The sequence below is a fragment of the Rattus rattus genome, chromosome 3 (genome assembly GCF_011064425.1).
Source record: "Rattus rattus isolate New Zealand chromosome 3, Rrattus_CSIRO_v1, whole genome shotgun sequence".
Taxonomy (NCBI): domain Eukaryota; kingdom Metazoa; phylum Chordata; class Mammalia; order Rodentia; family Muridae; genus Rattus; species Rattus rattus.
Window position 1 is genome coordinate 54,979,545 of NC_046156.1, and position 27,508 is coordinate 55,007,052.

A 27,508-nucleotide genomic window follows, 5' to 3' on the forward strand; every position below is an offset into this window, starting at 1 on the left:
TAGGTGCTAGTGTCTCAAAAATCAGTAAAACTTTATTCGCTTCCATTCTTTCGCCATTAACATGAAACCGGAGAAAGCAAAAATGTTTTGTGTTTACAAAGATAAACGGCCTCTTTACCCAGAGTTCAAAACCTCAAGTGACAACGGGGAAGATGAAAACGCCCTCCCCCACAACCCCTGAGCTGACCCTTGTCATCTTTAGACAAAAAGCCTTCACTCCACTTGCCAGGGACCCTGTTTGGGGCCAATTCAAGAGGAAGGCCAAGAAATCAGGCCAATCCGTTCCCGTGATACAAAGTTGAACAGAAGCTGCACCAAGGATCAAGTGCCTGTATTCAACAGGGCACTGGAACCAGGGGGCTACTTATAAAAAAAACAGGATTCATTTCAGGCACAACTTTTTTATTATTTTTTTTTTTTTCATTTTGTTTTTAAATCAGTAAAAGAAACTGGGTCCTAGAAGCTGCAGTGATCTAAGCAGCAGCAATTTTGTGCATTCGTCTTTTGTTTAAATATGTTTAAATTATCACACTGCTGGCACACTTCATTTGCATGAAATTCTGCACCACACATACTAATTGTAGTAAAGTTATTTGCCCCCCATCCCAGGAAGGAAAAAAAAAACCTATTATGGAAGATAATTTTCACTGAAATGTAATCAAACTTCGTTAAGTGGATTGTGACAAGATTATAAATGATATGAAAATAACATTTTAACATTTGGCCATCAACTTAAGAAAATCGTTTGCTATATAAATTTTTGCAATTTTTAAAGGTAATATATTCTACCTTCATATGGTCCTCAGAATTAAAGCATAATGAACAGAGGGAAAAAAGGAAAAGAATGCAGCTGAGTATTAAGTCATGAAGGTAGAGTATATACTGACTAGAGTGCAGAATTTCATAGGGCCAACAAAGTAACAGTCTGTTTTGTTCACTTACACAGGCCAAGTGGAATTTGCAATTACCAGTTGCGTTAAATGCACCAAATAAAGCTCCTAAATTGACACTATAAGGCGCCACCTTAAGTTTTCCAGGCTGCAACTGTGCATAATTTTAAAATGGTTTCTTAAATTTATTTATTTTTTCTTTAAACATAACACGAGGAAGGTGTTAAAACTGGTGTAATAGCTCAATAGAATAAGTATTCCAGATTTTGGGAGGGATGAAGAGGAAGATATTCAGAACCCTTCACCAGAATCCCCCCAACTTGACCATAGTGGATTAATGATGTGCTTTGTGGACGTGGTTAGTCAATGACACCAGCTTGACGGATCTTTCTTTCTGCACCAAATCCCTGTGGAAAAAAATATAACAGCTAATGATTGAGTGTATTGACAAGCACAACACACAATTCTAAAATAACCTATGAAAGTATTATTATATCCACTACCAATTCTCTTCTAAGAGCAATAAACTTACTGAGTAGAATATACCAAGAAATGCGCTTCTGGGTGTAATAGCACACACCAGCTATCCTACCTTGGGCAAAGCAGAGGTGTGTGTAGTGGGGAGGAGTTCAAGGCCACTCTGATCTACCTATGAGACCCTATCTCAAAAAGGAAAGAAAAAGTACTTCTTACAAAAAGCATCTACTCCATTGAGTTGGGAGCCCAAACTAGTGGTAAGCAATCCTTGTTTCACTAATTCTTTTTTTTTTTTCTTTTTTTTCCTTTGTTCTTTTTTTTCGGAGCTGGGGACCGAACCCAGGGCCTTGCGCTTCCTAGGTAAGCGCTCTACCACTGAGCTAAATCCCCAGCCCCTCACTAATTCTTTAAGTTGAAATAAGATTATCAGTTAACCTTCCTTACATCTCAAATGAAATCATACCATTGAGTTATCTGGTCCCCTTGGCTGACGAAGAACCATTAGACGTGGAGCACTGGCATCATCCAGGGTGATGTTCTTTAAGCGATTAACCAATCGATCAGGTCGAGGAGCTGCAACAGCTTTGGGGCCTTCACTGTAAGAGTGAAAGTGAGAAGAACCAACAATTGCTGGGAAGAAGGCAAGGAGTTGTAGGTTCCCTACCCTAATGACTCACTTTTAATGAGGGGGACTCTTGACTAGCTAGCAAGACAAGACAGACAAGTTTATATCTACTTCCCAGCTCAGAGTTTAACTGGATAGGAGTTTTAAAGAATCCTAGACTTGTCTGTCCATAGAGAGACTAATTCCACAGATACACAAAACAAGGTAACAGATGTTTAAAAAATCCTTGAAAAAAAGCCAAATATGAAGAAATAGGACTAGATTCCTATCTTTTAAGAGAACAATGTTGAGATTAAAAACCTAATAGCATAAGTCAGAATGACTAAGGTATAAAAATTAGACATTTTATTAGCACAAAGTATAGAAGAGAATTGACAATAAGAGGCAATAAGCTAAATTTCTTAATAGCAAGGATCATATAACCATTTATTTTTTAAGATATAGCACACACAGTGCTAACATTACCCAAGTGTTTCTCAGGTCAGGTTTATGAGACTCAAAGTCAGACAATAAATACTAGAGGTAGAAAATAGATAAGGTGGGCACATGGCAGCAAGCTTAAAGTAAGGCATGGATATAAAACAAAGCAATGACTAGCAGAAAAAGATAAAATTAAATAGAGCTAGAAGTGTAAAATAGTTCCTATTAAACCTAATCAGACGAGAGTGGAAAAGAAAGCACAAAATACATAAATAAGGGAATGAACTCAGAGCAGTTATTACCAACCATAATAAACAAATATAAACTCACCAGACTCGCCAAACATTACAGGCGCTACATTTCCCAGTGCGCTGATTAAGGATCACTGAGAATTCCACCTCATCTCCTGCCTGTAGCTCAATGCCATCCTGAACTTCCTTCACATGGAAAAAGAGCTTCTTGCTATCTCCTACTTCATAGTTAATAAAGCCAAACTGGAAAAAAGAAAACACACACACACACACACAAATTTACAATGGAGAAGACATACCACAGAAAGGAAGAGCATTTCATTTTGAAGGATAATGCTAATCCTAATTAGAAAGGACTTATAAAAACATGGTATTACTGGGGCTGGAGAGATGGCTCAGAGGTTAAGAGCACCGACTGCTCTTCCAGAGGTCCTGAGTTCAATTCCCAGCAACCACATGGTGGCTCACAACCATCTGTAAAGAGATCCGATGCCCTCTTCTGGTGTATCTGAAGACAGCTACAGTGTACTTACATACAATAAATGAGTAAATCTTAAAACAAACAAACAAACATGGTATTACTAATGATGAGCTAAATTCAGCCAGTGTTTATGATAGAATTCATCAGGAAAGTCACACCTCTAAAACAAGTGCCATTCATTCTAGGCATGAATAAGAGACAATCCCAAGTGACAGTAATTATTATTAATCACACTTATTTTCTCCTGGCTAATGTTGTCACTTTATCCCTTGTATTTGTCCCAGATCAATAGTCTAAAAAACTGTAAGTCAGGCATGGAAGTTTAAATCCCAGTACTCAAGAAGGTGAGTTCCAGGTCAGCCAAAACAACATAGAGAAATCATGTCTTTAAAATAACAAACAAACAAACAAATATTGGCTGATGACTTTCCCTTGCCAACTATCAGAATAGAATGCAGATCCAGAGACATACCTGATCTTTCACACACTCCACAGTAGCCCTACGAAGGGGTGTGATGTTGTAGGCCATAGTTTGTGCATTTTGGCCAAGTACACACAACTGGAACTTAACACTCTCCCCTTTCTGTAGGCAATCCCCTTTGTTGGCCATCCCAACTATGCCAAAAGGATACACTTCACCTTTCATATCCCCTGTAAACAAAATGGTACAAAATCTAAATATACATATTAAAAATATTGTTACCTTATTAAACTTAAAAGTTTTGCCTTAATGTTGAAGATTAACATGGAAACAAAGCACAAAACACAGACCCCAAATACTAACTTCTAAAATGCATTATGAATACCCCCGCCCCCCCACCCCCCCACCCTCAAAAACTAGGTGGCAATCTGGCAAGACTCAGGCAAACAGATGCAGATAAAAGGATTCTGTTATGATTCAGACTCCTTAAGAGTTCAGGGCTATAAAACAGGCTCTCATCTCATGGCTCTAACCCTACTCTCCACTGTAACAGTAAAAAGTGACCCAGAGACTAACACAAGAAACAGATAGTAAGTGACTTGCTCACTGACTCAGAATTCAGACAGAGCCAATCAATCAACAAGCTTCAGAGGTGGAAATGCTTAAACTACTTCATGATCAGAGGTAACTTTAAAAAAAAAAAAAAAAAAATCAGCACCTAAAACATGCAGGGTCCAAATATCTGAATAATTCCAACAGACTAACTTGTTAAGAAGTATAGCCATACATTTCTATGATTCATAGTTTTCACAGACTCCTCTGAACCTAAAGATACTATCTTTTTAAAGATGAAGAAACTGAACTAATATAATCTAAGGTTGTACAGCCAGTAAGAGGTATCCAGACACACTGAGATATAACTGTATCCCCAAATAAAAAGAAGTGCATGTAACCAAGCAGGAAAATGAGCTGTGTGTCTAACCCAACAATGGCTTTCCTCACTTTGGACTAAGAAGAATAAGTGGATGGATGGGGCAGATGGGTCGTGGTTTCCAAAACCAATATCAAAAACCATTTCAAAATGGAAGGACAACTAGAAGACCTACGCATCCTGTGTTGTCAAGTGCTCTGCTTATGAGCATATGTGGCTCATAACCTTAATTCCCATCTGGAGGGTTATGAACCAAGGAGAGAGCAACAGTGGCTTTTATGTAAAACAGAATTTTAAGAACCTCATGTCATAAATCATTAAGGTTCTTTTCTTACTACAAATGAACTGTTCTCCCCTAATCTATATTACAGTCTGACTTACAGATGAGACAAGAATTTTTTATGAGACAAGTTGAATCATCTGAGTGGAATGTTTCAACTATTCCACCATTAGTTAAGCCATTATCTTTATTATCCAGCATTCCCTACTATTTCTATTACACTTATTTGATGCATACTTATCAAATGAAGTTGGTCTTTCTGGGTGGTGGCTATTGGGAAAAAAAATAAGTACCAAAACTCTTGACTGCTTGAAGATGGGGAGACCATTAGAGAAGTAAATAAATGCAGCGAGCCAAGATCTGGAGGACCCCTAGGTGGTCAGGAACAGCAAGCACACTTCAGGAAAGGAAGTATTCATAAAATTGAATGGTAACTAATAGAAATGAGCACTTTTGATTAACATCTTCAACATTAAACATTCAGCATAATAATCATTTGCTCAGTTTAATCCAGGGTGACCTCATTTTCAAGGAGTATAAAAATAAAGTCTAAGCACAAGAAGAAAAGGCGTCCCTTTTCAGATTCCTAAGGAGAAACCTGGAAGCACGTGCAATGAGTCGGTCATATATTACAGCTGTGTGAAGGCTGACTCCAGTGTGTCAGGGCTGGGCTTACCCTCCTCCACAATCTCAATCATTCCTTGGTATTCAATCTGTGTTGGATCAACGCCTCTCAGAGGACGAATGACTTTACCAGAGTAGATGGTGGGATTTGCTTCCTCAGTGATGCCATTCACTACAGGACAAATGCACACATAATTCTCAATCAGAAATTTAAAGCTCTACCTCATAAGTCAAAGTAAAACACAATCCCAATGTTCACACAAGGTGAATACTTTTTTAGATTTTCAAAGGCTTTTAATTTTTATTTCTTTTATATGTTTGTTATGTGTCCCTGCAATGACTGCAGTATCTAAGATACTGGTTAATAGAAGGCTGTGAGCTGCCTTCAAATTCAAAATGTTATCGCTAAAATGTTACCCAAATCATGAAGGCTTGCTAGGACAGACTTTCATACCCAGAATTTGGTAGTATCAAGAACATGGATCACTGAGAACAGCGAAGGTATGCTGCTTACTGATCTGGGTACCCGAGAACAAACATGGAATACCCTATCTACTGTCTTCCAATCAAAGCATAGGATGAACAGGAATCACAATCCATTACCTGAGTGAGTTTTGTTTACTTTCTCAGCACTGACTTTATTGCCTTTGCCTTTGGACAAGCTGTATTCAACCATGTCTCCCAGTTCCAGGCTATCAACATCACCAGAGAACTCACTAAAGGGAAAGGATAATAAAGTGACATTAAAATAAGCCATCACCACTAACATCAATAGTAGCATGTAGCTTTCTCTCCTTCCAACATCCATGGGAGGTCTGTTTATATTCAGACATTGTTTGAAGGTATTGATTCATTAAATCCTTACACAAAACCAAACAAACCAAAAAATATAAATAAAAATCAAAAACCTATTATATTGAGGAACCACTATTTCTAGCTTAAAGGTAAAGAAACCAAGAAACAAAGAAGTTAATTCATTTGATGAAAGTAACAGATTTTAGTGGGAAAACCTAGATCAAAACCAAAATATTTGGTTCTGGCTCAATGAACCCAATTTTATACTATATAATTGTATATATCAAGTCCTATCACTCTAGTACCAATACTTACAATAAAAACTATCCTTTTACTGAAAAAGAAATATAAAAAGGCAGGTAAATACATTCCATGTTTATGGCAGGTAACTAACTTCTGTATGCAACTTGCCATAACTACAAATAGAAGAGCTGGGTCTCAAAAATCGTAACTACCAAAAAGTATTAACCTGTATTAAATCATTTGAAACTTTAATACAAAAGAATATGATAGGAACAGTTTGCTGCCCAAGAGGCATTCCTTACCTATAATGGAAAAATATCTCCTTATCATGATTAGCTGTTTCAATAAATCCAAAATTATCTTTCAGAGTTGCCACATAACCCAAGAGCCTTTTGGAATTAGAATTACGACCTAAAAGTCTCACACAAGTTGCAATCTGCTGTCCAGGCCTCTGTTTGTCACTAATACTAAATTCAACCTACAAAACAATGAGGATGACAGTTATTATCATTGTCACTTTCCAAGCTCTGTGCCTTTAAGAACCTGACCCAAAACACCCCCAGACGAAGCTTTTCACTTCAGATCTATTTTATAATTACTTCTGATTGCTGTCTCAATTCATAAATGATTGAGTTTTATCTGTCAATATACTCTTTGTAGTTTTAATTTCTCTAAAGGAAGGCTGTCTAAGAAGCAAGCCATGTAAATTTTTGGTGCAATTTTATACTGGTTTGAGCTTAGTAAGGAGTACTTTTCATTTTCTTGTGGCTATGCTTGACTGTATCTAATGGCTGTGACACCCACCTACCGACTGCTAGAATCAGAGGTGTATCCAACACTCATCTCTAAAAGTAACTCAAACTTAGAACCTACCATCCAGTATGTTTTAGCTCACAAAACCCTGTTTTCATTATATATTTAATCTTTTTATTTCTTAAAGATTTATTTTATTCTATATGAGTGCACTGTAGTTGTCTTCAGACACACCAGAAGAGGGCATCAAATCTCATTATAAATGGTTGTGAGCTACCACGTGGTTGCTGGGAATTGAATTCAGGACTTCTGGAAGAGCAGTCAGTGTTCTTAATCCTGAGCCATCTTTCCAGCCCCTACATTTAATCTTTCAAGTGAAAAAAATGCTTCAGCCAAACTTAGCAAAATTTAAACCATTCTTTAGCAATTACAATCAAGATGACAACCTTTAACCTTTCTTCAAATAAGTAGAACTATCTTGCCTTATCTCCTATTTGAGGAGAAGTAGATCCTTCCACATCCTTGGCTTGAAAAGCAATAGTCAGTTTCACCCCACAGTCATCATAAGCAATAATGCCATCTTCTGCCTCCTAAAGAAAATATAAAACACAATTAAATATCCTCAAGAACACTAACAAATTATAACAAAAAGGGAAGATATAGGACTACAGTACTTAGGGATCCTTAACTCGGAAGGGGCAGAGCCACAGAAATTTATTCCAGGATTCTCTAAATAATGCAATACAAAATGCACAAATAAAAGGTACACCTGCCCTCACACAGAGCTGCCTCAATCTACTACCACTGAGCATTTAAGTTTTATTCAGAAAATTAAGCCAAGTATGTCATTTCCAGCCAAGAGAAAATTTTGTGGAGCATGAAGCTTTTTAATGAGGAAAACTCTTTAATATTCTTAAAGTAGCAGCTGAAAATATCCTTTTACTGTCCCAGAGTACTTCAGTGTTTGGTCACTATTAGCAATGTGTAAGAAATTAACTTGGTTTAAAAACTAGCACAAATCGGGCTGGTCCACTGACAGAGCTTTTGCCTACCAAGTCCAAAGTCCTGGGATCAATCCCCAATTACAGAGAACAAGAAATACTAGCACAAATCAAAGCACTAGAAAGATTACAATATACAAGTATTTCTACAATAAGAATTAAAATTTTGCACACACAGTTCACATACAACCTGATAGTAAGTGATGTCACTGTACCAGTAACCACATGAATGGCATTATTCTTCTTCCCTTCTACCTCACTGTTACTACATCATCAAAAACAGTTCATTTGTCATCTACTTAATTCACATTATTTATGATTATTTATACATTAATTTAGTAAGCATAAGTAATTTACCAGACAGGCAATTTTTATTAGTTTAACTATCTCCCTAGTTACACAGAAGTCTGTACAAAACCACAATTGTCCCCAGTAGTAATTTTAAAAGCTTTTTACAATAAGTCTTTTATGTACCTTAAAATTGTCTACTCTGTACTCATAAAATTTTGTTCCTCAAGTACATACCCAATGTCATTATCCAACTGAAAATCTTAAAGTATGTAATGAAGTTCATTATTGAGCCTAAGAGAGCAATCATCAATACTCCTTCTCCCTCAACCAAAACCAATGTCACTTTCTTCAAATCAGTTACTGGCTGTTTTCTAAAGTCATCTTCCCTGCCCTCCCTTCCCTCATCTAGACCTCTTTTCTGTCAGAAATGCCCTTTCTATTGCTACATATTAAATGCCAACACCTTAAGACAATCATTCCGAGACCTTCCCAGTTATTTACTTTGCCAGAGTATCCTCTCAAAATTGCTTTATGTGTTTGGAAGGAAGGTTAGTGGGTGTTTAATCTAGGCCTTTATGGCAAACATTCTATTGCTTAGTAACACTCCAATGTCTTTGGTACTCAGAAACCTTTATATTACAGTAATCACTCTGTACAAGTCTCTTAGTATATTATCTGTAATAGCAGAACTTAGACTTTTGCACAGGCAACAGACTTTTTTACAGTAAACAGAAGCAAACATATGTGAAGGCAATGCATCAAATTTGGAAAGCTTTAATCCTGTAAGAATAAGAGCTTTTGATAAGCGATTCTCAAATGAGGCAGGTTTGCCAAGAGTCATTTGGCAATTCCTTGCAAAAAGTCAAAGATGATGAAGCTAAGAAACGTTAGTATTACACAGATACGTTAAGAACAAAGCTTGTTCCAATACTCCACACGCTGAGAATGACTGAACTCCTGATCTTCCCTCCTCCACCTTACACCATTACCATCATGGCTAATGTGTACAGAATTTTTAAAACGGAGATACTATTTCACTATGTGAACTACAATGCAATTTGCAAGGAAAGATAAAAGACATACAAACCACTGGGATCATCTAACACTTGCCTTGTCTTTGCCTTTATTTGGGCTTGTAGTTTTAGGATTGGAAAAAGTGGCTTCTTTTTCTACAGTGCCCAGAAAACGATGATCTGAATGGGAATGGAATGAAACCGTGCCCTTGGGAAGTTTTTTAATCCTAATAGCATGATTTCTTTGGGCAGAGAGCATATCCTACAAATAAAACAAAAATCAACAAAATTAAAATTACAAAGGAGACAGCAGAACATCAGCCCTCACCACATTCCCCAGCAGCTACTCACAGGGACCACAGTAAACTCCACTTCATCTGCAATGTGGAGCTGGTTCCCATCGAGAATCTCACTGAAGTGGAAGAACATACGAGCATCACGGTCCACACACTTGATGAAGCCAAAACCATCTCTCATGGCAGCAATCACACCCTGAATGAAACCCAAATAACATTTTTTAACTGGTTATGTAGTTGTCAAAAAAAGAAGTTCAGAAACATCAAACTAGTTTCAACACAGAAAAAAAAAAAAAATTCTAATAAACCTCAAGTTGAATTTGGTCTGCCCACCTATACTCTGAAGCCCAATCAGCCCTCAAAAATAAACTCCAGAAATTAAGAATTTCCAGGTTCTATGCCTTGGCAAATATACATTATAAAGATACAGTGTTATGAACTGAACTACAAATACTTAAGCTAAATGGCAATATAGCATAAGAATTTCAAATATTCACTGATATACTTCATGAATAAATGATAAAAGCAATACTTTACTGCTATCTTACGTGAATTTAGTCACAGGTTGCCTTTAAGATATATAAAAAAGGGGTTGGGGATTTGGCTCAGTGGTAGAGCGCTTGTCTAGGAAGCGCAAGGCCCTGGGTTCGGTCCCCAGCTCCGGGGGGGGGGGAGGGGGGGGGAAAAAAAAGTGCAGTGAATTGTTTCTTCCTCCTATTTCCTTTTATCCTATGAAATGTAGGCTTTGTGAGATCACTGTATCCAGAGTATCCAGAACACACAAAGGCTTTCGTGAATCTTTATCCATTTGTCAATGAAATGCACACTGCTTATTTACTGCAGAGATGGACACTAGTAGCTTTGAATATGACCTGAGTATTTTGAAATTTAACTTTTGTCAAACTCCTGATGGTAACTAGGATGTATACTTTTTGCCACAAAGGAAAAAAAAAAAGAGACTCTGCATGAGAAACTTAAGAGTTTGGAAAGAGGGTTTTGTTGTTTTTTTTTTTTTTTTGTAGAGGACACACGTGTGATCCCAGCACTCAATGGCAGCTCACAACTACCTGTAACTCTAGTTCCAGGGAATTTGATATTCAATTTTGGCCTCTGTGGGTACCAGATACATACACGAAAGCAAAATTCTCACTCTTTTCTCTTTGTCAGTTCTCTCCTCGCTTCCCCTCTATTCCTGGTCCCTTCTCTCCCTATTTCTCCCCACTTCCCTCCCCGTGCTCACAGCCGGCCTCCTCTCCTCTCCTCTCCTCTCCTCTCCTCTCCTCCTCTCATTAAACCTCTCATACACCTAAAACAAATGAAGGAAGAGGAGGAGGGCCAGGGATGTGGCAGTGCACACTTTTAATCCCAGCACTCAAGAGGGAGAAGCAGGCAAACTTTGAGTTCAAGGCCCACCTGGATTGTGTTAAAAGTTCCAGGAGAAGAAACCCTGTCTAAACAAACTTACAATAAAAATGTATTTGTTTTTACTGTCAACACTGAGACATGCTACAGATGTTATGATTCCAAATAACACTCAATACCATACCTGAGAAAAGTCAGTCACCAAATGTTTATAAGATATTTGGGTAGCAAATGAGACACACACCACTCAGACATATCCTCATTTTAAAAAAGCAAGCTGTTATCATAAAAGAGGTGAGATCAATTTAGTGCTGTTTAACCTACTGTTTACTAAACAGAGGAAATCTTAAGAAAATATACTTCTTGATGTCTTAATTACCACATTTCACTAGCAATCACCTTATCTGGATTTCTAAATTAAAATTCATTTATATGTATTTCCAAGATATGTAAGAGATAAAAGAGATGCTAAGCCCAAGCTAATTCAAATATATGGGATTCATAGCTACTTTAATAAAGTGACTTCCCAAAACAGTCATTAGCTTACAAGAAATTTCCTCTAACAATGTGCAGGAGTTGGCCTCTCCATCTCTGTGTACTGGGCTTGAACACAGGCTTGAGAACAAACACCTTTATCCACTAGTCATCAGCCTAAGAAGTTTCCAGGTAACAGTGTAAATCAGAGTCCATCATTCAATCCTAAGTGTTAGATAAAAATCCAGCAATGCTAAACACTTACCATCTCTCTGGCTTCATTAGTGAACTGAAATGTATTTGATAGAACCTCTATGTTGGTTGCTCGTTCTAATTTGTCACGTCGGTCTGTTGAAATATTAAACCTAACATGGTCACCTTCCAGCAGGGTCACTTTGGATTTTGTGTCTTTGTCTCCAAAGGGAAGTTCTTTAGGAATCACAAAGTCAACTTTGATTCGTCCTGGCAATGGGTCATTCTGATGAGAAGGAAAAACGATTTTAGCTGGAGATTTCTCATCCTTTTAGCTCTAAGTCAAACAAGAAGAACACACAGTAAATAGCTTATTTAAAATATAGTGCCCTGAAGGAAAAAAAGTGCTGACAATATTAGCTCAATATAAAAGCTTCATCATTTAAGGCCCCATGACAACCATAAATCAAGCACTCTTGTTAATACTGCACTGTGATACCAAGAAATGTTAAGGAAAAACATTAGCCCTTTGGATCTCACATTTATTCAGCAATGATGCCTCTCACCTTACCTCCCCACGAATTAACAAATGGTAAGAAAGGGGAATGGGGAAGTAATACAGTAGGATCTTTCCTAATTTTGGTAAAATTTCTTTTGGTCTTAATTGCCCAGTGAAAACCAAATAAGCAAAACCAAACCCATCAACATACCATTCATCAGTTTCTCTTTTCTTTCTGCAGCACTGGGGACCTTTTGCATGCTAGGCCAGCCCTCTGCCATTGAGCCACACCCTCAGCATCTATTCTGCTTTTCTCTAAATACTTATTGAAAGATACTCCCCACTACACACAATTGTACAAATCAAACAGACTGCAGTTTTATTGTATCACACCACAATACTGTACTACTGATTGGTCAAAAGAAGACACTGCTGATAAAGACAACTAACCTGGTTTTTACTGGGTACTTTTGGGATAACTTTGGTTACAGTTCCTTCAAAATGTTCAATGCTGATATCTTCAAAAATGACTGTTCCTTGAGGCAATAGTCTGACATCTGTTGCAACTTCTTTACCCTAAATCAAGAGGTTGGAATGGGCAGGGGTCACATAATTTTAAGTGTTTCTTAAATATATAATCCACTATTGATCTTAAAAGGGCAATGATTAAGTTAGTGAAGGACCTATCTTACATTTCTGTCCTTGATTGTGAATTCCACGTCATCTCCAGGCTGCAGGGTTTCTAGATCACCTTTAAATTCACTATAGTGAAAGAATATCTCTTTTACAACATCACCTCTTTCAATAAAGCCAAACGCCTCCTAAAGCAAAAAGCCCCCAAATACAAGATCATTAATTACCAATAAAAAGACAAATGCATGATTACAACTTAAAAAATCAGTAAGCTTTACCTTAAAATTATACTATAGGCCAAAGAATACAACTTGGTAAAGTCTACCTTACCAAGACTTAATCTTAAGAACTAGCAATTAAGAGGTTTTATGAAACTTAGTTTAAAAGTTAATGAGTGGGGTTGGGGATTTAGCTCAGTGGTAGAGCACTTGCCTAGCAAGCGCAAGGCCCTGGGTTCGGTCCCCAGCTCTGAAAAAAAAAAGAAAAAAAGGAAAAAAAAAAAAAAACAAGTTAATGAGTAAATAGTCTTAAAGCAAAAGACAGGAGAACCAACCAAGTGGTTTGGGAGTGGTTTGGGTTTGCAGTATAAAGCTTAAAAGCAGTTAAAATCAAACAGCAAACCTAAGCAGTTCAGATTAACAATTACCTTCATGGCACAAACTACTCCTTGATAGCGAGCTTGTTTCTTTTTCAACAGCATAATGTTACGAGCACTTACAGCACCAGTGCTAGAGAAGAAAGGAAAAATGAAGGTCATAATAAATCCTTTGCGTTGTTAGAAACTATCGAGTCTAAAAACACAAAAGTAGTTTTCTAGGTCTTAAAAATTCTGCCACTATTAAGAACAAATGTAACGTTTATGATACCTGACCCTCTATGGCTAAAAACCCCTCATCTTTCAAACTTAAAATCCATACAATGATTATCTTATTTTTTTCTTCATAAATTTCTGACTTTTTAAATTAAAAACAAACAAACAAAAAAACCAACCTAAACTTTACTTGCGCACTGCTATGCTATTCTACTTTACAATTCTAACAGAAGATCTAAAATAAGGACCAAAGTAGATTCCTTCGGGAAACTCTGGTTTCACAGTAGGGTGACTATTACATGTTACAAACTAAGGCACTGATGGTAAGAATAAAAGATCTGTGGGCTGGAGAGATCGCTCAGCAGTTAAGAGCACTGACTGCTTTTCCAGCAACCTCAAGGTGGCTCACAACCATCTGAAGAGATCAGATGCCCTCTTCTGGGCTGTCTGAAAACAGCTACAGTGTACTCATGTTAAATCAATCTTAAAAAAAAAAAAAAAAGAATGAAAGAATGAAACATCTGTTACTAGGTAGGAAGTGCTAAACTTAGTACCCATCCTCAATTTACTTATTTTTTGAGGCAGGGTTTCTCTGTGCAACTATGGCTGACCTGGAACTCACTCTGTAGATCAGGCTGGCCTCAAACTCAAGAGATCCATCTGCCTCTGCTGCCTGAGTGCTGGGATTAAATGCGTGCCAGGTGAGACTGCCCTTCTTATTCCTACCCTCCAAGAGACAGGAGACTTTGCCATGTTTTCACCTTATTTGAGAACTGAAAACACTTAAAACACATGTTCCTATAGTGCCTCAATCTTTGAACAAAACAGTATTAATATAAACTCAAGTTTATTTTCAAGCACAGTATAAACTGTATAAGACACAAAATTACTGCTGGGGGTGAATGTGTTAAGAGTAGCTGTTAAAATTCAGACAAATAAATGAAGCAATGCTCTTATGGGAGCGAAGTGTAAGTGCTGAAGAAACTGCTCAGTAGTCAAGAGTAGTTGCTGCTCTTGAAGAAAACATGGGATTACTACTTAGCACACATGCTGAACGGCGTATACAACCATCAGTAAACTCTAGTTCAAGGGGATGTGATGCCCTCTTCTGGATTCCTAAGGTACTATACACACAGGATGCACATGCACACAAATTCACTATGTATGTTATGTGGCCTATGGCTTTAATCCTAGCACTCAGGAAGCAGAGGCAAGAAGATGGAGGCCAGCCTGGTCTACACAGTGACACTGTCTCAAAAAAATTAAGTAAGAACATACTGGGTAAAAAATTACTTAGTACAAATCTTTGGCAAAAGGAAGAAATTATTAAAGGCGAAATGAGTGGCTCCCTTCTAAAACTTACCTTATCTATTCCCTGGCTTTCTGTTTCATATTCAATTGAATATTGAATTGAATTCAATTGGGTCTAAAATTAATATATAAACCCATAACCCAATTTCGTTTTTCAGTATTCCAACAACTTTGATTCCTATACTGTTCAATTGTTCCTTCTTAGTATATCTTCCTCTCCTTAAGCCAGGCCAGAAAAACACTATCTGGATTCTGACCCTGTTCATGTTGATTCCATGTCTATTTTCTTGGCTGACCCTTATAAACCCTTTCTTTTCCATAGTACTGCATCACTCCTAGTCTAAAGCTTCCCCACTTACACAACTCTAACCTTACTCCAAGTCTTACAAGGACTGTGTAATAAAGCTCATCTCATGTTCCTGCAGCCCAATCAACACAGCTGACTCAAACTTCTAGTCAGATGTCTGATACTTCTCTGATTATACTGTTCTCATTCTTATCTGATTTCACTGTTCTCTCAAAATTAATCTTATGCATTTGTCTGTCTTTCTTGAATATCTTCACTAAATAGGTAGTTCCCTGAAAATGACAATGTTTTAATCACCTTTATATTCTGATACCTGGCTATAGAACATTAAGGTCTCAAGCTGCTGGACAAAATCTTCAAGGGTTAACAAAGTATCTAGATTTGCCAGTTAGGTGTTTAAATAGTTTCAGATTTCTCCTCCTGCCCCATCTCTTCTCCTTTTTGGTATTTGAAACAAGACCCAGTGTAGCCCAACCTGGTCTATGACTCCTAATCCTGTCTCTATCTCTCAAGTGTTAGGACTATCTGGACAGAACACCATACCTGGCTCTCGCTTCAAATTTTTTAATGTAACCAAAAAAGAATCATTTAGGTTAGGAAAACATTGAAGAGAACTTACTGTTTATTGTTATCGATTACAAAGTTAATTTTGTCTCCAGTTTCCAGCTGAACGTTCCCTTCCACATCTTCAGAGGTGTAAGTCAGATAAAATACTTCCTGTGAATTAACCAGCTATTATTATTATCTCAACAGGATGCACATTCACTGTATATTATAATTTACTCAAATACTTCTTATACTGGCATTTTAAAGCCAAAGTTCTTAGTTATATGCAGTATGACAAGTAAGTTGTCTTATTCATAAACACACTTCCCCCTCCATGGTGCTGATGACTTCTTTGAGTCCACAGCTGAGCAGCAATCCAAGTTCAAAAAGCTTACACACGTGGAAGCATTTGCCCAGAGACTGTAGTTACATTTCAAAAAAGACAATCTTTCCATAAGGCATTCCAAATAAAAAACTGGAGTTAGTGCTTAAAAAGAACCAGAAATAAATCCCCTTCCCCACAACCCACCAAAAAGTGATTTAAAGGAGCATTTTACCTTAATGTTCTAACTAAGGTCACACTTGGGCAAGCTAACACACTTGGAAGTCCTATGGATTTTTTTCTTTAAAAATAATTTTATTATGCTGCACTTGAAGCCTCATAAAACCAAATTTAAAAATGATTTTAGCAACTAGCTTACGTTTTCTACTTTGAATTTTAAAGTACGCTTATAGATCACATGATGGATCAGGCAAAGGTTTAAGAAAAATACACAAGTTTACCCCATTACGTTCGTAGCATACACTCCCTGTTGGACTCTGACCCGGGGCAGCTGGAGATTTACTCTCTAAGTTGTGAGGAACAGCGCACACAACCTACCAGTCAAAAAAAAAAAAATTTCCATTGCTAATCATTTCAGGAGCAGCACTGTGCAATATAAACTGAGTTCTAATATCCTCTATACTATACACAGGGATGCATTTTAATATGATCCACAAGAGGATGTCATGCTGCCAAGTTTCAAACTTACAGTATGCAGACTGACTGTAAGTAACGACTCAGGGTTATGTGTAAAACCCAAATTGAGTCTTGACCATGTTTTTAGTTCAGGTCAAGAAATGCCAGTGCTTCTGATCTAATCTTAAAAGTTACCTTTATATACTAGAGCTCTCTTCGTGCAAACTGAGGAGGCAGGGGACAATCTTTCTTTTCTAATGTGAAAAATATGCAAATATGGGGCCCTAAGGAAATACAAAGTATCAAAGTCACTAACTTGTCCATTCATTCGTTCTTCAGGATGTATTTCTGGTTTTATCTTCACCAATTTAATAGCAATAGGTTTCCCAGTCCTCCGGTCAGATGATACTTCAAATTCAACATCATCTAAAATAAAGAATGTGTTATGTTTGTTGGACTAATGCTTGAAAATGGCGTCTTGAACCTGAGCTCTACTTTAAGGTGGGTAATGTTTGAGTTGCCTTAAACCAGTGGTTCTCAAATATGGTTCCTAGGCCAGAAGCATCAACGTTACCTGGGAGCTTAGGAGACCATGCAAATTCTTGAGCCTCACTTCAGACCTAGGTAAAGACAAACTCTGGGGAATCAAGTACAGCAACGTGTATTTTATTGAGCCTTCCAATTGACTGATACACACGAGCATTTCAGACTGAGACTGAGTTGGTCTTAGACTGAAGTAGCTATATATCAAGTCCTAGTTTCATGGCATTTACACACATTACAAATGAGATAATACAAGATTTGGAAACACCTGACTTTAACTTCTCTACACTTTGGCTTCCTTATCTATAAAAGAAGAATAATTTCTAACATATAAGACTGCTGAGAGGATTAAACAAAATAATACTGAACAGCATGCATCTCACCTCCAGCATCTGGTACACACCAGACACTCATGTTAACTAGGGTTCTAAGGCTATTCTAAAGAACGTTTTTATGTGTATAAGAGTTTGCCTGTATGTTTATAGACTACAACATTTGGTACCTGGTGCCCACAAAGGACAGAAGAGGCTATCAGATCCCCTGCAATTGAGTATGAGCTGAGGTGAGGGTGCTAGGAACTGAACCAAGGTCCTATACAAAAGTATCGAGTATTCATAACTACTGTAGCATCTTTCTAGCCTCTTGGGATATCTTGTTTTAGTTTAAGAGAACTCTTTTAACTTCATTCCTTTAAATCTTCTGAATATCAAAAGTAAAAAATACTGAAATATATCTTTTTACCAATTAAGTTTTTTCAGATCTCAAAATGACACTGCCATAGTAAAAATTATGACACATATTTCAATATTAAGCAAAACTAAAATGTTCATCTTTTGTGGCTTATAACAGACTGAAAAGTACTATCAGGAACAAGCAGACACACTGTAGAGAGTTCAAAGGTGAGCTGACAGATTACCTCCTACTTTTAAGTCCTGGAGGTTGCCATTATACTGTGAACAGTGGAAGAAAAGCCTAGCTTGCCGTTCTGAACACTGAATAAATCCATAAGAGGTCAGCAGTTTTTCAATAACCCCAGTTTCACGGAGTGCTGCAGAAGTACCATTGGGGTACCCGTTGTGTCCATTGTTGTGGAGAAGGTTTGGATCAAAGCTCATCTGTTTTAAAAAAGAAAAAAAATCCTCAATATATACAACTTTATCTGTAATTTCCACAGTATGCTAATCTGATTATATATATCTTTATAAATATATCTTTGTTATAGAAAGGCAAAGAAAATGAAGTTAAAATAGGTAAAAAGTCTTCAGATTTTTATTACCGAAATACTTATTTAGTTGGTATTTTAGAAAAAAAACCTGTTATTTTAAGTAACTGCTATCACTTATAGAAGAATTTTCATCTACAAAACCAAAAAATACTGACACTAGGTAAAACGCCACATTAGTGAAAGTTCTTAACATTAACTTTAAATTACTCAAACAATTTTAGAACGAAAGTAGTTAATATAAAAACCAGTAACCTAGAATTACCAGATTAAGAAAATATCTTAATACTATTTGGTAAGCCATGCAGATTACATGCACAGTAGTGATTAACACAATGAATGTCTTATCCAATATTTAATTGAAATTTAAAATTATGGCACAACACTTACACAATTCCTTAGGGAAAAAACTGATTCAAAAAAATCTTTAATACAAAACTCCTAGCCAGAAAGAGTTGCCTAACAATGTTTAGTTAATTTCTAAGGACATTCAAGACCTTTTCCTTACTAAGAAAAACACTGGCATATCTAATGTTATCTGTTTCTATGATCAATTCTAAGATCTAATAAAGCAAAATTAACACTCTTCAGTGAAAAAGGAGTTACTAAAATAAAATATAATACCATATAATGCAATCTGTTTAGGTCAAATACTATTTTACCTGTGAATTATTTGATAAGCTTAAAAGAAGCATAAGGGGACGGAAAGATGGCTCAGTGGTTAAGAGCACTGACTGCTCGTCTAGAGGTCCTGAATTCAATTCCCAGCAACTCCATAGTAGCTCACAACCACCTGTAATGGGATCCAAAGTCCTAGTGTGTTTGAAGACAGCTACAGTGAACTCACATACATAAAATAAATTAATCTTAAGAAAAATAAAAAAAGCATAAAATGGAACAATCATCCAAAAAAAGGCTGAGTAATTCACCAGTGAAGCATTATCTCTCTAAGTCTTTAACTTTAAAAGTTCCCTTCATTGAAATTATGACATAAACACATTTCCAGTTTCATGAAATGTTGGGCAATTATTAAAAAGATGTATCTTCAATGACCAATATTAATATCCTTTTTATTTTATGTGAATGAGTATTTTTCTTACATGTATGTCTGCACACCACATATTGCTTACTGTCCATAAAGGCCAGAATCAAGCACTGGATCTGCTGGATCCAGAGTAACAGACAGTTGGGAGCTGCTGGGTACTGGGAATCAAACTTGGGACCTCTGAAAGAGCAGTCAGCACTCTTAACCACTGAGCCATCTCTCCAGCCCAAAGGACCAAAGTTCTTGGAAAATAAATGGTTAAGCAAGGTGGTGTGAACAAGTCTTTAATCCCAGCATTCAGGAGGAAGGGGCAGGTGGATCTCTGAGAGAGGTCCAGGCCACCCTACTCTACAGAATGAATTCCAATAAGAGGCAGGGCTACAAAGAGAAACCCTGTATCAAAGGAAAAAAAAAAATAAACAGTTAAAATAATACAATAATATATGAAATGTTCAAAATATGCAAATCAATGCACACCTGTTAGTAATTAGGTTCTACTTCGTTTGTATTAGCCACTGTTCTGAAGTGTATTAACCTAATTTTCACAAAAATAACATACCATACCCATTTTACCAAGGAGAAAACAACCACTTGCCAAGATCTACTGGTAGACAACCAAACAAGAAGGTCTACCTCCACACAATGGGCTTTATTTTCTCCAACTAAAGCCACTAGGCAATTAGATTAAAGCAGAATTAGATTCAGTGAAGATAAGGATTCCTCACTTCCAACAAGATCTAAGGCAAGCAATGCTTCTTCACTCTTTAAGACATTCTTAGGGCAGCAGAGTCCTAAAGTTAACTTTCAAAAAGTCAAGGACAAAGAAATGGTTAGGAAGCTATAAACTGAGCCTACAGGCACTTTAACCAGACCATGTGCCCTCACAAGCCATGCTTAACACAATGCAAGACAAACTGGATCACTCCTTTCCTGACTTACAGATCTCTGATATGTGGGGGTCCTCTTTTGTTTTTTTGTCCAGGATGAGGTAGATGATGAAGATAAAGGTAAAGAAAGTGAAGGAGGGGCTGCAGGAGTGGGTTGAGGATCTGATGACAAGGTAAGCATGTTCTCCATGTCAATCAGCTGTGGCAACATAGCATAATGTTTACAAGTAGATGAGTAAATAAATGTCAAACTGAAAGGTTCTCTCAGATACATTCAACAGTCAACAGCCTGTGTTATAAGGAACTTTCTAAATGTTGTAAGAACACTAGTGGCAGCCAGACAATGCTGGCACATGCTTTTAATCCCAGCTTGCTGGAGGCAGAAATGAAGAGAAGGAAGAAAAGGAAGTGGAGAGACAGGCAGGCAGATCCCTATGTTAGAGGCCAGCCTCTAACAAGTTCCAGGACAGCCAGGACTACACAGAGAAACCCTGTTTCAAAAAACAAAACAAAAAAAATAACTTTAGTGGCTAATAAGGAGACTGTTGATCCAAATTTCTTTTCAATTTCCAAACAGTTTAAACAGAATCTATTCTCAATTATAGTCCAACGGGAAATAGATGCTGCATTTACACTTATGCCTAAGATAAAAATTAGTTTCTGTGAATTTTACTGTATATGAATGAGCTATAAATACAGCTCATATCTCACTAAGCTGATGTATCAGATACACTTCTCATCTAATGTGAATATACTGAAAATTAAACTACAAAACTCACAGTTGACAGTGAAGTCCTATTTTCATTCATTTGTTCTCAGCACACTACAGTTTAAATACCCAAATGAATGGCTTACACATTCAGTTATGCAGCTCGACTCCACACAGAGGTACTGTCTGCAGAAAGAAATGTGTATGGAAGGCAAGGGAAGCACAAGCAAGCACATGGGAGTCAGCCCATTTACTCCCAGGACTAACTATTCAACCTTGTTAGGAACGACATGACTATTTAATAATAAGATTTAATGTGAATGCCAGACTTATATTAGAAGCAGTAAAGCATACTACATGTATAATGTTCCTGAGATAATCAATTTATAATAGGATAAAGTTTAAAACAACGGAAAAAATAAAAGGCCAAGCATGACAGCTCATGTGCATAATCCTAGCATTTGAGAGGCTAAAACAGGAGTATTACTGAGTTGGAAGCCAGCAAGGACTATAGTAAAATCCTGTTTTATAAAAGAAGTGAAAATAGCACAATAAAAACACTCCTCCCAACACATCAGTTCTCAACCTGTGGGTTGTGACCCCTTGTGGGAGAGGGGCTTCAAAGGGGTCTAAGACCACCCCAAAACAGATATTTACATTATGAACAACAGCAGCAAAATGTAGAGAAACAATGAAAATAGTTTTATGAAAAAAAATTTTTATGGTTGGAGGTCACCACAACATGAGGTACTGTATTAAAGGGTCACAACATTAGGAAGGAAGGTAGATAATCACTGCCACAAAACAACACAAATACTTCAAACTAAGCATGGTCATACACACTTGTAATCCCAGCACTTAGAAAGAGCTGAGTACCAAAAAGAAGAAAAAAGAAGAAGAAGAAGAAGAAGAAGAAGAAGAAGAAGAAGAAGAAGAAGAAGAAGAAGAAGAAGAAGAAGAAAACAAAAAACAAACAAACAAACAAACAAAAAAACCTTAGTAAGGTCTGATTACCAAAACTCCCCCACAAAACTAAGTATACACACTATACTAGTAAAGAGGACATGAACCTATACTAACAGGTAACCTGTTTCTATAACTGTTTATTTTTATTTTCTGCTCATTTGTTAGCACTCTTTCCAAGGCAATCATAGTGTAATCAATCTATAAAAGTTTCATAGGCTTCTCACTGACATACAATATAATCAAATTAATTTGAGAACCATTATTATGGCTATTGACTTAGACCAGGAATGAATGTCAAAATCCTATTTCTTTATGCTTAGACATTAGTCTTACTACATAGATTTTATAACAAAAAGGCAGACCCAGAAAGCTGTAACCCCAACCAGGTACCATCACTCATTTCCAAATTTCCATTCCTGATACACGCCATCACTCTGTAGAAAGAATCCCCCCTTTCTCACCAATCTGCCTGCCTTGAGAGTATTGCGATAAAAGACATGTGCTGTCATGGGCTCACACTCTTAGCCCAGGCTAGCTTAGTATTCCGTCAACCAGAATTGACACACGCCATTTATCAGTACTGATCTAGGCTCTGTCCATAGATTAATCTCTCAGGTAACTACATTTAGTTTTCCAGAGATTATTTTCTCAAATATAAAGTCGGAGTTTATGTGATTCTTAAATTTAAAAATAAGTTCTAGTCATTTTAATTTTGTGCCATAACACCTGAGAAAACGTCTCAATGTAACCAACGATTCCCTTTGGTAGGTTAATTCCCTCAGTCAGTTCTAAAAATAATAGCTCTGTAGGCCTAAAGGAAACTATCTGGGCATGACTTCCACTATTCCTTTCCGCTTTTGAAGACAAGGTTTTACGTAGCTTTATTTCAACTCCAGGCAGATTTTGAAATAAGCGGAGGAGGATAATTTTGAACTCCTGAACCTTTCTGCCTCAGCCTCCTAGGTGATAGGAGTACAGATGTGCACCTCCACATTGGCTCTCCTCTCATCTTCCTAAATTCAGTATTGGCTCAAACTATTGTTTTCAGTGTAGATTTGCATAACTATTACTAAAATGCATCTCACCATTTTTGATTAAAGCAGAACAGTAATTGTTTCCCTATTAGGTACACTAAAGTTTTAGTAACTATGTAATTTATACACATGTCCTTTATTCAATTTATTAAAGCATATTAAGGAGATATTCCAACACTCACTACCATCCCTACAACAAAATAACAAAAACCCTATAAAGACTGCATGTCTGTAATCCAAGGTCTTGGGAGGTAAATGCAAGAGGATAAGCTCAAGAACATCCTTCAGTAGCTGGAGAACAGCCTGCGCTAAGATCTTGTCTTAAAAAGAAGTTGCAACAACAACAACAACAAATTCAACCAACAGAACACTACAACCTATTGTTTAAGTCATTAAAAAGTCCCCATTTGTGTGTGTGTGTGTGTGTGTGTGTGTGTGTGCATGCCAGCTAATCCATGAGCACCTAATAGTTATTAGGAACCAAAGGGTCCTCTGGAAGCAGCTGCGGAACAACCTTAACCTCTAAGCCATCACTTCATCCCCCTTAAATGCCCATTGTTGATTAACTTGTTTGAATTTGCAGAGATCAAGCTTAAATTGTTAAAAAGTTTATGGTCTTTTATTGTTCTAAATTCATACCCATATTAGGATGTTGGGATAGTTCAAGGTGTCCTTCACATAAAAAAAACTTAGATTAAGTATCTAGCTAGCATAACTGCTTATTATTAGAGCTTTAAGAAAAACAGGGCACAACAGAATCTGGAACATACACCTGGAGACCTTCCTAAAAACAAGTCTGTTAAATTCACTGGTTTCTGGGTTTTTTGTGGAGAATAAGCTACACCGCTGGGCTGACTTTGGGAACAGTGCCTTTAATTTCAGAACACGAGTCTCCATTTATTTTACTGTCATGTACCTTGTAGTTAGCAAGATATGCTATCATCCATTAAAAGCTCCAGTTTTCTCTCAATATTACTGCTATAAATTCGAAAATAAAAATTACCTTCAGAAAAACAAACACCCCCACCAAGGATTTCCTATACTTTTGTCATCTTTAGACTGTTTTAAAACAACTCAAACTTATTCATGTGTACTTTCACATACCCCCAAATCTCTTCCCTAGCCTTTTGCTTCTCGTTGTCCCTCTATATTTACTCATTCTCATCTATGTACTACTTTTATAAATTTTACATATAATCCCCTTTAAAACTAGGGTTTCCAAACTATAACCACATGTACAAATGGAACTGAATAGTGAAACCTATTGCTTCTTTGTATGCTAACCTAAAAATTAACACACACCGACACCCAGGAATTCTATTACATTACCAAATGCTTCCTTAATAGGAAACTTCTTTCATTTAAGCATTTTACAACTTTACAATCAGAACATTAGAACACTGGCCTTATAGCAAAGATCTTCTACTTTAATAGTATGGTTTGCAGCTGTATGCATATAAATCAGTGAGACGCACACAGGTAGCAAATGAAATTTCTACTCGATATTCATAATTCTTATCAATGAAATAAAATGGGAATATGGAAAACTTAAGTCTTTCACACAACCATCTAGCATTTAGATACATCCTTGCTATTATCCATACTGTTTTCAAGTCATGGGCTCAGGTCTTGCCTCCTAGTCCACCAAGAAATTGGAACTAAAAGCACACAGATCTCCCCAGTCTCTTCCTTTAGCTTATAAGCAGCTTTAGTCTGTGGTAGGTATCTCCATCTAGCCCAAAAGGAACAAGTCTAAACTCACTCTTTAAAATTAAAGGGGGGGGGTTGGGGATTTGGCCCAGTGGTAGGGCGCTTGCCTAGTAAGCGCAAGGCCCTGGGTTCAGTCCCCAACCCCGGGGGGAAAAAAAAAAAAAAAATCAGACGAGGAAGAAAAAGACAAAAGAGATGCTAGAACAATTATCTTAAAATTGGTTCTGGAGATAAATTTATCACTAAGAATAGTTATCATTAAGAAACAATACAGGGGCTGAAGAGATGATGGCTCAGTGGTTAAGAGCACTAACTACTCTTCCAGAGGTCCTGAGTTCAATTCCCAGCATCCGCATGGTGGGTCACAACCACCTGTAATGATCTCATCTAGTGTGTCTGAAAACAACTACAGTGTACTCACATACAGAAAATAAATAAATCTTAAAAAAAAAGGGAGCCAAGCAGTGGTGTGGCATATATCTTTCATCCCAGCACTTGGTAGGCAAAGGCAGGTGATCTGAGTTGGAGGTTAGCCTGGTCTAGAGACAAAGTTTCAGAACAGTCAAAGCTAAATAGAGAAACCCTTGTCTCCAAAAACAAAACAAAACAAAACAAAACAAAAAACCCAAAAAACAAAGACAAAAAAAAAAAGGAACCAACAAAACAAAAACCAACAACAACAAACAACCCACAACCCCAAAACAAAACAAAAAACCCAAAACAAAACCACACCCCCACACCCCCCACACACAAAATATATGGATGGCTAAGAGCATTTGCTGGTCTTGCTAAGGACCCAGGTTCAGGTTCAGTTTCAAGTTCCAGGGGATCCAATGCCTCTTCTGGCCTCTCAAGAATCCTGCCAGCCCAAAGTGCACAAATATATACTCAGGCATAGATTCATACACAAAAGATAAATAAAAAGAAAGTTCTCCTCCAAAACAGACCTGAGTACTTCTTGAAATGAATAAGACAAACTGTTTCCATTTCCATTCAATTTCATCTGCAACATTTTTAAAAATGGTTGTCAACCTTTTGAAATCATCTTCCTTTGTGTTCCTTTCCTATGTTTAGTGTTGCTCTTCTTTAATGTTCTCTTCATAGTATTTCCTTTATTACCTATAACCCAATGATTCTGATTCCGTTCTCAATTCAAAGACTTTACATTTTAGAAAACCTAGAAACTAAAAAAGAAAAAAAAACTGCTCTTTATAACTCTAACTCCCTCAAGTAACTAATATACCATACTAGCAGTCTTTGTCTTCTGATTTCAAACAGACAACAGGTCCCCATTTCAACGAGCTCTGACACAAACTTCTTATTTCAGTGAGTGACGATAGTTCTTCCCAGTTTGGACAACTGGATGGACTAAGGCCATTTTCCCTAGGCTTAGATTCACAGTGATCCTGTTTCAAGATCCTTTTACCATCAGAACCCCAATTCTGCCTGCTTCTCCATCTAGAGATACACGAGTCTTTGTTTTAACTGTCTACTCTTTTAGCAAATTTTCTCATCTTCAATGAATCAAGCCATCTTCCCTTTGAAAAAGTCCCTAACAACTTCTAATAGCCATCCAATGGCTCTCATACATACAGAACAGAACTAATATATTGTACTTTTTAGAACTTAGCTCCAAAAAGCTCTGTCCAGTTACCCAAGACACCTCACAAGGACTGTATTTTCTAGTCCGTGTGTAACTGAACTGCTCACTACAGTTCTGTACTGTTAGGCCTCCTAGAGAATATGAGAACCATTACTTCTATACTCTAGAAGAAGGCCCTTTCTTTCTGACAAAGTATTGCTTTGTCCAGATGCCTCCCATCCCTTATACTCCTAGCACTAAGAACCTTCTCTTTTAGTCTATATTTAACAGTAATATTTTGTAATAAAATACTTTAAATTTACATTTATGAACACTTCGTTCACTACTATACTCTTCTGGCACTAGCAATGCCGAACAAACAAACAGTAAACATATAAACCATCTGTGCATATACTACCATTTCCAGATTGTATATTCTTAACCAATGAAAATTCAGACCTACCTCGCAGTGATAATCGAATATTGCACTTTCAGTAGTATTTGCTGACTCTTCTCTTTTTCAGCACAAGTTCAAAGGATGAAAGTTGCTAGTATTTAAAAAAAAAAAAAAAAAAAAAAAAAAAAAAAAAAAAAAAAAAGAGCGAGAGGAAATGATCTACCAAGCTAATAAAAGAATACAACTGCTGCTGCAGGGCAATCTCACAGTACAGCACTGAAGAAAACAAAGACTACTAGCAGCGTTGGGAAGTGCTCTTTCAAAGCTGTTGAGTAGGCACAAACTTCTTGTTTCAGATCAAGTGTTGTGTCTTCAACTTGTGTACTCTTCTTTGGTGTTATTGGTGGTTGCGGGTCTGTTCCTTGCCTGATCTGAACTTGAAGCAGCAGTTTCAGGTGGTAAAGTCTGTTCCGTTACACTTCATACTGGAGGTAGAAACAAAGGCAAAGTTAGCTATTAGAGAACCAG

General features: G+C 37.1%; 1 protein-coding gene across 2 annotated transcripts; it reads right to left on the bottom strand.

The window, feature by feature from the left end:
- Positions 1-7: 7 nt before the first annotated feature.
- On the bottom strand, positions 8-27,177 carry Csde1 (cold shock domain containing E1). 2 transcript variants are annotated; one of them, XM_032897608.1, is made up of 19 exons: positions 27,047-27,172; positions 18,345-18,543; positions 17,202-17,311; positions 16,711-16,803; positions 16,001-16,098; positions 13,599-13,680; positions 13,012-13,140; positions 12,770-12,895; positions 11,894-12,106; positions 9,848-9,988; positions 9,594-9,758; positions 7,674-7,781; positions 6,741-6,916; positions 6,004-6,116; positions 5,453-5,572; positions 3,617-3,795; positions 2,743-2,906; positions 1,831-1,963; positions 8-1,297 (listed from the first exon to the last, which is right to left on the bottom strand). In XM_032897608.1, exons 2-19 carry the CDS (start codon positions 18,541-18,543, stop codon positions 1,250-1,252), a joined length of 2,397 nt encoding a protein of 798 aa, XP_032753499.1. In that variant the 5' UTR covers positions 27,047-27,172; the 3' UTR covers positions 8-1,249. The 2 variants fall into 2 exon arrangements, with proteins under 2 accessions (XP_032753499.1, XP_032753500.1); XM_032897609.1 differs by lacking the exon at positions 16,711-16,803 and having other exon boundaries at positions 386-1,297; positions 27,047-27,177.
- Positions 27,178-27,508: the final 331 nt, after the last annotated feature.